Here is a 14,463-nt window from a genome sequence, read left to right on the forward strand (position 1 = left end):
AAAAGCTGGTAAACCAACAGCTTGAGGCTGTCTACACCCGCCTCTTGAGGATTGACCACAAGTTCTCAATGGGATTAAGATCTGGGGAGTTTCCAGGCGATGGACCCAAAATTTCAACGTTTTGGTCCCGAGCCACTTAGTTATCACTTTTGCCTTATGGCACGGTGCTCCATTGTGCTGGAAAATGTATTGTTCTTCACCAAACTGTTGTTGGATTGTTGGAAAAAGTTGCTGTTGGAGGGTTTTTTGGTACCATTCTTTATTCATGGCTGTGTTTTTGGGCAAAATTGTGAGTGAGCCCACTCCCTTGGATGAGAAGCAACCCCACACATGAATGGTCTCAGGATGCTTTACTGTTGGCATGACACAGGACTGATGGTAGCGCTCACCTTTTCTTCTCCGGACAAGCCTTTTTCCAGATGCCCCAAACAATCGGAAAGAGGCTTCATCGGAGAATATGACTTTGCCCCAGTCCTCAGCAGTCCATTCGCCATACTTTTTGCAGAAGATCAATCTGTCCCTGATGTTTTTTTTGGAGAGAAGTGGCTTCTTTGCTGCCCTTCTTGACACCAGGCCATCTTCCAAAAGTCTTGTCCTCACTGTGTGTTCAGATGCGCTCACACCTGCCTGCTGCCATTCCTGAGCAAGCTCTGCACTGGTGGCACTCCGATCCCGCAGCTCAATCCTCTTTAGGAGACGATCCTGGTGCTTGCTGGACTTTCTTGGACGCCCTGAAGCCTTCTTAACAAGAATTGAACCTCTTTCCTTGAAGTTCTTGATGATCCTATAAATTGTTGATTTAGGTGCAATCTTAGTAGCCACAATATCCTTGCCTGTGAAGCCATTTTTATGCAACGCAATGATGGCTGCACACGTTTCTTTGCAGGTCACCATGGTTAACAATGGGAGAACAGTGATTTCAAGCATCACCCTCCTTTTAACATGTCAAGTCCGCCATTCTAACCCAATCAGCCTGACATAATGATCTCCAGCCTTGTGCTCGTCAACATTCTCACCTGAGTTAACAAGACGATTGATGAAATGATCTCAGCAGGTCCTTTAATGACAGCAATGAAATGCAGTGGAAAGTTTTTTCGGGATTAAGTTAATTTTCATGGCAAAGAAGGACTATGCAATTCATCTGATCACTCTTCATAACATTCTGGAGTATATGCAAATTGCTATTATAAACACTTAAGCAGCAAGGAAAAAGTGACATTTAAAAATGTACTACAAATGAAACCAGTTTATTTGTTTTTTTATTTGTTCACAGTTTTTTATATAATATTTTGTAATATGATGCCAAATAAAGGTACAATGATACTTAGAGAATATCAAGTCTTAGAGGTTGGCTCTATTAAATTGGCCAATAAGCAGCCATACAAACAACATAACAACCTTCCAGCAACGCTCTGGCAGACACCCACAACACCCCAGCAATGTGAAGGTGACTTTTGCACGGCAAACCGCTAGATTTTTTTTACAAATTATGTAAAGATGAAGTTTTACGTGCGTTGTCAGCGCAGTAATAGTTGTGTTTGGGGTGCTGTAGGTGTGTTTGAAGATCCTGTCAGTGTTCAGTCTATGCTAAATGCCATCTGTGGCCACCTGTGCTAACGGCTCCTCTGGGGTTTGATGGGCTGCAGCTGCTCCCATGTGGCAAAGCAACCGCATATGTCGACACAGACCTTCAGGATCAGACCATCTCTGATATCACTGATAACATCAGCTTCTATTGTGTGCACACCGTGTCTATTATGCATTTAACACTGTTAATTATTCCCTTATGCTTATTCAGGAAAGTGCCATAATTGTATGTTGATCTAATTCAAAACTAAGTTATAATGTAATTGAAATTACAGTTGTGAAGTGTGAAAGTAAGACACAAAAATGATGTGATATCAATGTTGACTGTTTGTAAAATCAGTAATTAATTCAGTGGTAATACAACGTTAACACATGACCTTAATTTACTTAAATTGAAAGGTAAGATGGAAAATAGTTTGTATCAAATACGATATCAATAGTGATTTATTTTGCAAAATCAAAACGAAATTCAATGTTGTTTCAAACTTTTAAATTCTTTTAGCATGTATTTTTAAATTCTATTTATTTATAGGGTGACTTGTAACATTGTGTCCAGGGACTACGGATGAAAAATAGCCTTTGTTAACTAATCAAAAGTAAAAGAAAGTAAAAGAAAAGAAAAGAAAAGAAAAGAAAAGAAAGAAAAGAAAAGAAAAGAAAAGACAAGAAAAAATAATCAAATCAAATCAAAACTAAACTAAACTAAACTAAACTAAACTAAACTAAACTGAAATAAAATAAAATAAAATAAAATAAAATAAAATAAATAATCAAATAAAATAAAATGACCCTGGACCAAAAAAAGTCTTAAGTAGCATGGGTATATTTGTAACAATAGCCAAAAAAATATATTTTATGCCAAAAATCATTACGATATTAAGTAAAGATAATTTTGTAGTTTGTAAATGTCTTACAATAAATATATGAAAACTTAATTTTTGATTAGTAATATGCATTAGGAACTTCATTTGGACAAATTTGAAGGCACTCAGTATTTGGATTTTTTTTTATTTCTTTTTTTGCACCCTCCAGATTTTCATATAGTTGTATCTCAGTTGTATCATATTGTCCTAACAAACAAAAGATTAATGAAAAGCTTATTTATTTAGCCTTCATGTTATGTATAAATCTCAATGTCAAAGAATAAAAAAATAAAAATAAAGGTGCTTCATGATGCCATAGAAGAACATTTCTAGTTTAAATGGTTTCATAAAGAACCTTAAATATCTGAAGAACCTTTCGGTAACACTTTCTATGAAGCCTGTATTTATAATACATTATAAGGGTATTCTTAAGGCATTATAACGAATGCATAATGCATTAGAAAAAACCTTATAATATGTTGTATCATCTCATGAGTATTCATAAGAACAGTTTTAATGTATTATAATTTTTACTTATTTGTGATTATAGCTTTTATGAGTATGACTACCTCTTCATAGTTATATTATAAGTCTCATATCTTGCCATGTTACTCATATCACTTTACTTAAAGCATACAAAGACCGCTTATAAGTAATAATAACAATATTTCTCAAATAGCCATAAGATCAGGTATCAGATCAGACGAAAGTGTAATATGATCAGTTTGATTATTTTACCCTTTAGTCAGCTTTTGCTAAGTCACTCTGCAACTGCATGTCAACTAGCAGAAATTATTATTAGTAGTATGCTAAATAAATGCTAACACTGTATTTTGATGGTTCCCCAAAAGACAAACTGATTATAAGTAACTTTGCAAGTACGTGAACCTTCTACCTATAGCCTAACCTTAACCTAAGTCTACTAATACTCAAACGAGTGTTAGTTGGCGAGAGTTAGTTGCTTATAGTCAATAGACTTGTCACAACCCTGTCTGTCATTGGTTTCACCCATTGTCTTCCCCTGCCATTCTGTTGTCATTTGGTTTAGCCCTCGTCACCGTCATCTGTTGCACCTGTCCTTGTAATTATTAGTCATCTGTGTCACCTGTGTTTGATAATGAGTTACCCTTTATAAGTCTGTCTTTGAGTTTAGTCTTTTGTCGGTCTTTAACGTTATCTGGATGTGTGTGAAAGCCCTCTGTGTTCCTGCCTGTTCCTGCCTTGTTCATCTTGGAGAATTCTATTAAATTTACTGTTGATTGTTAATCTCGTCTATCGTCTCGTCTCGTCCTGCACACCCGCGTGACAGAAAGACCGACCCAAAAAAAATTCACGGCGTCTTCCCCTGCGTTTATTTTCCGTTTTTTTTGTATCAGTGTTTAGTTTATTTTTTTTTTTCCCCGTCATGAATGATCCCGCCGTCCTCATCCTCCTCCTGAAGCAGGGGAACCGCTCTCTCGAGGACCACACCAGAGACTTTATATTCCTCGCCCCGTTTACGCACTACCCGGACAGTTGCCTATGCACGTTCTACCGCGTGGGACTTAATGATAACATCCAGAGGCAGCTGTCCGGGGAGGGTCCTCGAGAGAGCCTCGCCGACTACATCGAGTGGGTGCTGGTGTCCAGCAGAGCTTCGTTGACCGCGAAGGATGACACCAGCCCCACTCCAGACCCAGAACCCAGCCCAACATCACCCCGACAAGCGGAATTGCAGCCCGAGCCCACCGACGATGGAGAGCCCGAGCCGAGAGCGACAGAGCCAGGGCCGGACCCATCGGACCAGGTGCGAGAGCCGACTGCTACATCCGCGACGGTGGAGTACGACGTGGAGCAAGAGAGGGCTACAGAGAGCCCTGCCCACTGCACCACCACTGGGGGTGAGAATGAGCAACACTCTGGGGACTTAATAGACTTTTCCACAGAACCACTGGCCTGCCTGAACTTCCCACCCACCCGCCCTCTTCTGCCTATGCCTGAGTCTCCGCTGGTCCCGTCCAGCCATCCTGAGTCTCCGCTGGTCCCGTCCAGCCATCCTGAATCTCCGCTATCACCTGTCAGTCCCCCTGCTCACCCTCAGTCATCCACCTGTGCAGTGGGCTCGCCGCGGGACTGCCAGCTTCCATCGGCGTCTCGGCTGGAGGATTCCTCAGCTCCGCCTCCAGCCTCCGAGTCCTGGACTCCGCCTCGGCCCTTCGACCCCGCGGTTCCACCACGGCTCTCGACGCCCTCCTCTCCACCGTCGCCCGTCGATCCACCAGCTCCACCGGGCTCCATCGTCTTTCCGGCTCCGCCCTGGTCAGTCGTCACCCCATCGGCTCCTCAGGACTCTGCTCCTCCGGCTGTGCCTCGTCGCGCCGTCCCACCGGCTCCTTGGGACTCCTCCTTCCTGCGGGCACAGCCTCCATCCTCTGTCGCTCCGGCTCCGCCGCGGATCTCCGGGACTCCGCCTCCGCCTCGGGCGCCAGAGCCTGTTCCACCTTGGCCCTCCGGATCCTCGTCGTCACCCCGGATCATCGGCTCTCCGTCTCCGCCTCGGGCTCCTCCGCCATCTGCTCCGCCTCTGTCGGTCGGCCCCATGGAGTCGGCACGCCTTCCTCCACCATGGTTCCTCCCTCCGTCGGCTCCACAGTGGGCCGTCATCATGGCTGTGGTCTGGGTCAGTTCCTCCTGCTTCAGGTCCCTCCTGTTTCCTCCCTGGCTCCTCCCACCTTCGTCGCCCCCCTGGACTCTCAGGACTTTGTTTGTTGTCCCCCTCCAGGGGTACCGTCCTCCGCCCAAGCCTCCTCCCTTATGTACTCTGTTTTTCCGCCCCTCTCGTTTTTTCCACGGCGCGAGGACGCGCCTTTCCGGAGGGGGGCGTGATGTCACAACCCTGTCTGTCATTGGTTTCACCCATTGTCTTCCCCTGCCATTCTGTTGTCATTTGGTTTAGCCCTCGTCACCGTCATCTGTTGCACCTGTCCTTGTAATTATTAGTCATCTGTGTCACCTGTGTTTGATAATGAGTTACCCTTTATAAGTCTGTCTTTGAGTTTAGTCTTTTGTCGGTCTTTAACGTTATCTGGATGTGTGTGAAAGCCCTCTGTGTTCCTGCCTGTTCCTGCCTTGTTCATCTTGGAGAATTCTATTAAATTTACTGTTGATTGTTAATCTCGTCTATCGTCTCGTCTCGTCCTGCACACCCGCGTGACAAGACTAAGGGGACCATCAAAATAAAACGTAATATAATGTAAAAAATAAATGTAATATGATATAGTCCATTATAAATTTAGTAGATTTAATATGACGTCCATTGTGTGTTATAAATAATCATAATCTCAAAAGTTTTAATCTCTAATATTCAAGTATTATAATGTATTATAATTGTTGTTATGATTATTCATGAGATGATATAACATATTATAAGGGTTTTTATAATGCATTATGCATTAATTATGATGCCTTAGAAATACCCTTATAATGTATTATAAATAGGGGCTTCATAGAAAGTGTTACCAAACTTTCTGTTTCACAAAAGAAGATTCTTCAGATTATAAAAAGGTAAGAAACAGATGGTTCAGCCTTTGACTGAATGGTTCTTGTGGAACCAAAAATGGTTCTTCTATGGCATCACTTGAAGAACCTTTTAAAGCACTTTTATTTTTAAGAGTGTATGACTGGTTTTGTTTAACTGTTCAGTTCAATTAAAATTGTAATAGCCTAATTTTGCATGTTGGCAAAGCATGACTGTATCCCTGCTTATACATGCATCAACACTAAGAATCAAAAATTGAAAACTGAAACATTGAATAAGATTAAATTAAAACAATACTTGATTTACAGGTGAAATACCACTATATAGTTTTTGTTTTTTTTCAAATATTTTGTCAAAACTGCATTACAGTGAAAGAAAAAGTCTAAAAAACTGCTGAAAATTCCCAGCACCCTTTACTGTTAATTTTGCACATATTTTCTTTGACCCTAAAACAGAACACAATGCAATGCATAATTCAAAACGCCAGTGAAAAATCAGTATGAATAAATCAATATGATATCCCTCAAAACAATACCCTTTTTAACAGATTTTTCATTTAGGGTGTAGCTTATTTTTCCTGGACAGAAAATGTATATTTTTGAACATGTGGTACAAAGCTTAATATCTAATTATTTGTTTGTTTGTTGGGGATGTTGGTTACAAAGCGTATACTTTTACAAGTATACAAATCTTGAAATTATGAAACAGATTGCCATCTTCAGGTTCCAGTGTCTCATATTTATTCTTGACTGTGATTTATTACATGAAAATTTAATATGGAAGCTTAAAATGTACTGCAAATCATGTAGTGTGCTTCCATTGTGAATCTTCCAGACATTTCCAGTGATACAGGCTTGTGTTGTTTGTTTTTCTGTCTTTTCCCAGAGGAAGGTCTCATACATGAATGTAAACTATGCAGTCAAACCTTCGACTCTCCAGCGAAACTGCAGTGCCATCTCATCGAGCACAGCTTTGAGGGCATGGGCGGCACCTTCAAGTGTCCCGTCTGTTTCACAGGTACACCTTTATATTTGCTTGTGTGTGTTTGTGTGTCTGTGTTTGCCAGAGCAGCACTACAATCAAACAATCTTTTATAATATCAACAACCATAGTAGTTTTAGTAATTTCCAACGGTTTTCCACATTTCAGAATGACAGTAAAATGATCAAAACCTTGAAATTACCTTGAAAGGAAAGTATGATTCAGCTCACACTGGATATTCTTTCAAACAACTTTATGAGTTGCACCATAAATTCACATTGATGCTGGATACTGGTTCTTGTCTATCAAGATCACTCCATGCAATCTTCTCCGTGGATTTAAGATCATGCACAGACCAGTGTTCATTTTGACAGCAAATTTTGATTTAGCTTTAGTCATAGTCTTTTGACTAAAATGCCATTAAGTTTTAGTCATATTACAGAAATTAATTACAAATGTAATTACATATAGGTTTTTAAAAAAAAAGACATGTACAATATAAAAACATCTATGTACACAATAAGTACATAAGTACCAAATTATTAATTCAGATTTGAGTACATCTAATGTAAAGTGGGACCCCACATTCTTTATTCTTTCAAGCAGACATTTATTTATATAAATACATTTAGATTACTCTTTATTAGGGCTACTAAAGTGACTCAGTCAAGAGCAGTGAGTGATTGTCTGTCTTTCTTTTGTTGCTTTATTAACATCAATGCCACAGACAATAGCAACTAAATTAGGCTGCTGTCCCTTTAAGACCAAATGCACGGATGCAATGTACTGATACACGTCTCCCAATTGTTTACGTTCACCTAAGATGTAACTGAGTGTTTTTATGTGAATACTCATCAGAACGGACAATTTTTGGTGTGTTTCTCCGTTCATGAGAAGCGAAAGAGTAACTTAAGTTGTCGTCAAATTTATCCATGTCTGCTCTTCTCTTACTCCCAGATATTGAATTTTTTTTTACATTTTATGAGACGTGCAGCAAATATATGCTAGCTTATGTACCACAGGATAGATCAGGCCCGGATATAGGCATGGGCAAGGTGGGGCAATGCCCCCCTAAATGCTGTGACTGCCCCCCCAAACGTAAAGGCATGCAAAATTCCGAATTTCATAAAACAAACAAACTAAATTGCCTTATGTTATTTATCCTATTTACACGAAGGTATGTCATTTCTGTCTCTACATGATCGCGCGTTTACAATGTCTCCTCTGCGAAAACACGGACGGGATCGCGCACTCCATTCATAAAAACCGACTTTACTATAGCGCGGAATACCACAGAATTCGTCGATTTTTGGATTAATAAATCAAAAGTTGGTCTGTCACTTAATTCAAATCGCGATATGGACTAGTGTCTGTGAAAACTGAAATGCAAAAAGACTGGAAAAGAATTTAAAAAGACTGATGATGATGGCAATGTAGAGTTTGAAGACCTCTCTACCGTTTGCAAATATCTACACGGGTATAAGAATGCATTTCCTCAGCTCCATCGCATGTATGTGACCTCCCTTGTGATTGGAATATCATCTGCATCATGCTAAAGCTCTTTCTCCACTTTGTCTCGTGTTCTTACTCCCTTCCGCAGCACTATTGCTACATGAAAGAAAAAGAAATGTAGTTATTCTGGCTCAGGAGAAGGGCATAACCACAGGCCTAGATATGCATGCATTTGTTAGTCTTTTTGCACAGAAAAGCAGACGACTGATGCTTTAAAAAAAAAAAAAATTGTAAAAAAAAAAATACAAAAAAAGAAATAAAAAAATATATGAATAAAATAAAAAGACAAAAAAATGAAAAGATAGATAGATAGATAGATAGATAGATAGATAGATAGATAGATAGATAGATAGATAGATAGATAGATAGATAGATAGATAGATAGATAGATAGATAGATAGATAGATAGATAGATTTGTGCCGGTCCCAAGCCCGGGTAAATGCAGAGGGTAGGGCATCAAACATAAAACCTATAAGACAAATCAAATGGATCAAAGGAGAAGATAGAGATATGGATAGGTGGACTGATATGATGACAGCATAGTTAGTATAGTTTTCTTTGCATAGATAATTAGAGAAGCTCACCCACACTTGCCCCCCCAATATTCTACATGCACCCCCTAATGGGGCTGGCTAAATCCGGCCCTGGGATAGATCAATAGGCTATGATATAGTTCATATGTACGCATCTAACCTGATCTAAGCAGCAGATTTGTTCTGAATGAATCTCTTCCTAACATTTTTGTCTCGTATTTGTTGATGAAAATGTTAATAGATTTTCGTCATAATTTTTGTCATTCAAAACGAGTTTTCGTTTCATCAGTGAAAAAAATGTAGTTGACGAAAATTATTCGTCAACAAATTTAAAGGAGTAGTTCACTTTCAGAACGACAATTTACAGATAATTTACTCACCCCCTTGTGATCCAAGATGTTTGTCTTTTTTTCTTCAGTCGTCAAGAAATTGTGTTTTTTGAGATAAACATTTCTGGAAATTTCTCCATATAATGGACTTAAATGGTGCTCCGATTTTTGAACCTTCAAAATGCAGTTTAAATGCGACTTCAAAGGGCTGTAAACGATCCCAGCCGACGAAGAAGAGTCTTGTCTACCGAAACGTTCGGTCATTTTCTTAGAAAAATATATTTTTATATACCTTTTAAGCACTGAAAGTCGTCCAGCACTAGGGCTAACGCGCGTCCGCGTCTATACGTTCTACGTAATCATGTCGAAAGGTCACGCGTGACGTATGCGAAACTACAGACCCAGTGTTTGCAAAGCAAACTTGAGAAGAGAGAAGTGCAATGCAATCAAATACTCTTTAGCAACAAGGTACAACTTAAAGTACAACGATGTCGGACGACTTTGAAGCTGGAGGAGCACATGAGATGGAGTTTTTCGCCGTTTCCTACCTTTTTGAGCCGGAATACACAGACCATAGATATATATATACGTAGATGCCTCATTAGCGACTGTTTCTATGGGCCGTTGGACGCATCTACGTGCTTGGAGCGGTCCAATGAAGAATCTACGTATATATGTGACCCTGGACCACAAAACCAGTCATAAGGTTAAATTTTACAAAACTGAGATGTATACATCATATGAAAGCTCAATAAATCAGATTTCTATTGATGTTTGGTTTGTTAGGATAGGACAATATTTGGCCGAGATACATCTATTTGAAAATCTGGAATCTGAGGGTGCAAAAAAATCAGAATACTGAGAAAATCACCTTTAAGGTTTTCCACATTAAGTTCTTAACAATGCATATTACTAATCAAAAATTACATTTTGATATGTTTACAGTAGGAATTTTACAAAAAATCTTCATGGAACATGATCTTTACTTAATTTCCTAATGATTTTTGGCATAAAAGAAAAATCAATAATTTTGACCCATACAATGTATTTTTGGCTATTGCTAAAAATATACCCCAGCGACTTATGGTGATGCAAGTGTGGAAAATGCCCAAATTTCCAATGGAGCAGGAATCTCAGTGCTGTCACGACTGGACCACATTAAATTTGTGTGATTCCCCACGCAATAACTCTGGAACGGTCCTTTGTCTCCAAGCTAGTAAACGCATACGTCACGCGTGACCTTTCGACGTGATTATGTAGAACGTATAGAAGCGGACGCGCATTAGCCCTAGTGCTGGACGACTTTCAGTGCTTAAAAGGTATATAAAAATATATTTTTCTAAGAAAATGACCGAACGTTTCGGTAGACAAGACAAGATCGTTTACAGCCCTTTGAAGCCGCATTTAAACTGCATTTTGAAGGTTCAAAAATCGGAGCACCATTTAAGTCCATTATATGGAGAAATTTCCAGAAATGTTTATCTCAAAAAACATAATTTCTTGACGACTGAAGAAAAAAAAGACATAAACATCTTGGATGACAAGGGGGTGAGTAAATTATCTGTAAATTGTTGTTCTGAAAGTGAACTACTCCTTTAACGCTGACACAGACACTGATTTCTGACTTTTGACTGGTAGTGTGTATGTATTGTGACAGTGAGTGAGAAGAGCAGGACAGTATTAGTGGATGTTGGTGTTAATGATGTGATCTGTCTCTGGATGTGAAGGGCGGGGTGAGTGGGATCAGACCCCATCCTGAGAGAAAGCGTCTCATCTCTGGTGTCAGCAGGGTTAACTGTCTGCATAATGAAATCCCAGAGCTCAGAGAGGCTGTTTGCTGTTCAGGACACAAAGCTCCATTTCAAACTCTTTGAAATTTTGTCTAAGCCTGGCTTTCAGAAACACCTGGACGTTTATAATGGAACTGCATTTAAAGGGGTCATCGGATGCCCATTTTCCACAAGTTCATATGATTCTTTAGGGTCTTAATGAAAAGTCTATAATATACTTTGGTTAAAAATTCTCAATAGTAGTGTAAGGACACGCTTTCAAAAACAGCTCTACAAAAAATCAACTAATTTTATTGCATGGTCCTTTAAATGCTAATGAACTTTGCTTGCCCCGCCCCTCTCTGATGTGGGATTATGTTGGGATAATGTTATCCGCATTTAGCCACGTTTAGTGGCGAAACTTGCCAACAAGCACATTATTAAGAAAGGCTGTTTGCAAAGATGCATAAAAAACCCTTATACTCACTTCTGCTGTGGGTGAAGCTGCATCACGAATGATTCACACGAACATAGACGCATATGTAGATCGGGATCCTCTGCATCTTCAGTGACTCAGATGTCGGGAGTAAATGACGACTGCTATGTTCATTACATCCAACAACAGAACACCTCAATCGCTCAATCTGAGACATTCTTGTCTTCCTCTGCACCTGAGTCACACAATGGTGATCGTATTCGGACTGTTTCAGCTCGGTGAGTAGGCGCTCATGTCAATCAAATGGCCATATTACTTTTAAAGATAAAAAAATACCACTGGGTGGATTTTTATCATTGTAGGGTAGTTCAAACCAGCACACATTAATGTTCAAACATCTAAAATTGAGTTTTGCATCCGATGACCCCTTTAATCTATAAAAAAACACTCTCAGAAATAAAGTTACAAAAGCTGTCAATGGGGCAGTACCTTTTCAAAAGGTACACTTTTGTACCTTATTTACATTTAGACATTTAGCAGACGCTTTTGTGCTTTAAGTGACTTTGGATAAGCAATCAAAATCAACAAAAGAGCAATAACATGCAAGTGCTATGACAAATCTCATTTAGCCTGATGCAATACACGTGTCAAGTTTTTATGTTTTATAAAGTTTTGATGTTTGACTTAAGTTGCTTTAAATGCTGTCATTGCATTTTAGGGAAAAATTGTAAATGTAAAAGGATTTCTAGGTCACTACAAATGCTGAGCCTGTAAACTCTTTTGTGCAAAGCATCAGATTTTAAAGCTTCCATTGAAATGCTCAAGATGCTCATACTGGAATGGCATAGACACTCTGTTTTGATAGGCATGCCACATTCTTCTTATCAAATGATCTGCAACAGACAAAACAAGAGTGACACGTGGTAAAAACACTGTTACTCACACTTGTGTGTTGCGACATTACTGTCAGATCCAATATAGTTGGCGCAGCAGTCTTTTATTTTCAGTCTCTCTGAAAATCCTGCACCAAACTGTCTTGTTTAAAAATGAATCCACAGTAAAAACAAACAAAACAGCGTCTTATTGATCTCTGAAACGTCAAAAGATCAATGGAATTTTTGTTTCTCAATTCATGATCACTTTAACGCTGATGCAGACAAGGCTGTGATTGACAGTCTTTACAATGGCTCAAACTGAATAAAGATGTCAATCTGAGAAGTCAAACTCAAAACTTTTAAAATGTTTTATGGAGTCAACTGAAAGTTATTTTCAGAAATACATTTCGTCAGCTGAACAATTGGCATGTTGTTAATCCATTGAACAAACAGTAATACCTCACAGCTTCATTTTCATTCCCGTCAGAAATTAAACTTGGAGCTACCCTGACTAAGGTCTATGTGGGCCACAAAGTTGTTACTTCCTGTAGAGAGACTGGTTTCCATTGCATATATGTGCTATGTTATATCGGAGCTGCAATTGACCATATGCACGGATTACTTCCTTGTTTTAGACAAGTCAGCTCAGTCATTTCCGGTTAAACATACTGTGCCGTAATAGGAGTGTTCTTTGCACATTTTCTTTACATAATGCATTTACAATCAAAGAAAAGTTTTGTCTAAGAGGAAAAAACGTCCTTGTATACCGTTGTATACCGTAACACAAGTAAATCGGCTAAAAATGTGCGAGTCATTGCTACGATTGACAGTAATAACCGGATGAAACATCTGACAAGCTGATGTCAAAAAAAGAGCTGTGCATTAAATGATTCAGACTAAATTCAGAGTAACAAAACTACAGCAGTAGCAAGTTTGTGTTGGTTACATATAGGCTATTTAATAGCTTTTACAGTGTAAAATAAAGCTTAAAAGATGTAGTTATTAAATTATATTAACTATTTAAAATTCATATAGATTAATATTGGGTGCATTATTTAATTCTTATACCATTAATATATTTATTTATTTTATTTTATGACTTTCTGCACTTGCTAAACTTCAGTGTGGTAAAAGTACTACAATTTACTATAGTAGTAATTGTGTAGTAAATCGAAAAGCAAGATGTCTTGAAAAAACTAGGGAGTTCAAATGGCAGCCAATGATTGATCCTCTGCTGCCATCTTCTGGTTATGTGGGTAATTACATGGCATTTTCATCTTAAAAAGATATTGTTTTCTGTGAAAAGACATTTTTTCCATGCGGTCTTTATGAATGAAAAGTGAATCATTGAAGTGAATTTTATTGCACAGCTGTAGATTTTGATGATAATAATAAAGGCTTTAAAATATTGTTCATGTTGCTATCATTATTTTTGATGTTGCAATTATTATTTTTCTTAGTGCAGAAGTTCTAAAGGACACTCCGTGCATATGGCCATTTACAATTAAGATCCTTTTCCATTATCAACATGTTTATCATGATTTGGTGATCTTTAGGATTATGGCTAGTGTCATTTTTCTTTAGGAATTAAATAAGTTGACAATTTTCTGTCATTTATAGCATCGCTTCACAGCCTGAGTTCTTGGTAGGTCTGTTTTAGAAGGTGTATGCTTTTCTCTATGGAGAAAATTCATTCAGGGTGTCCTTGCTTTGAAACAAGGTTTGAGAAGCCCTGAGTTGAGAGCTATATCAAGCATATAACTAAAAACCTTAAGCTCCATCTCATACAGTCAATTTATCCTGATGCATTTCTCTACTGCCGCCACCACAACATTCTTCATTTGTCTCTCTCTGTCTTTCTCTGCCTCTCTCATTCTTACTGACTTGATCTACACTGCTTTTTTTCATTTTGGCTTTATTTGGTGTTGGCGCCTGACAGACAGGTCCCACATCTCCTTCCGCACTCATATTGATCATGCAGCAGAAAGAGAAAGAGAGAGAGAGAAAAAAGAAAGCAGCTCTGTAAGGCAGCATCCGCACTGCAGAAACCATGACAAACA

The 14,463-nt window shown here is 38.9% G+C and overlaps 1 protein-coding gene across 2 annotated transcripts in view; it reads left to right on the top strand.

Annotated features, from left to right (window-relative positions):
• LOC141344117 (zinc finger protein 521-like) overlaps positions 1–14,463 on the top strand; it is a 61,956-nt gene that overhangs the window by 26,120 nt on the left and 21,373 nt on the right. For both annotated transcript variants that reach the window (XM_073848868.1, XM_073848869.1), the window contains exon 3: positions 6,853–6,984. In XM_073848868.1, the coding sequence (XP_073704969.1) occupies positions 6,853–6,984 (132 nt within the window). The remainder of the gene's footprint in view (positions 1–6,852; positions 6,985–14,463) is intronic.

This window comes from Garra rufa, chromosome 10 (genome assembly GCF_049309525.1).
Source record: "Garra rufa chromosome 10, GarRuf1.0, whole genome shotgun sequence".
NCBI lineage: Eukaryota > Metazoa > Chordata > Actinopteri > Cypriniformes > Cyprinidae > Garra > Garra rufa.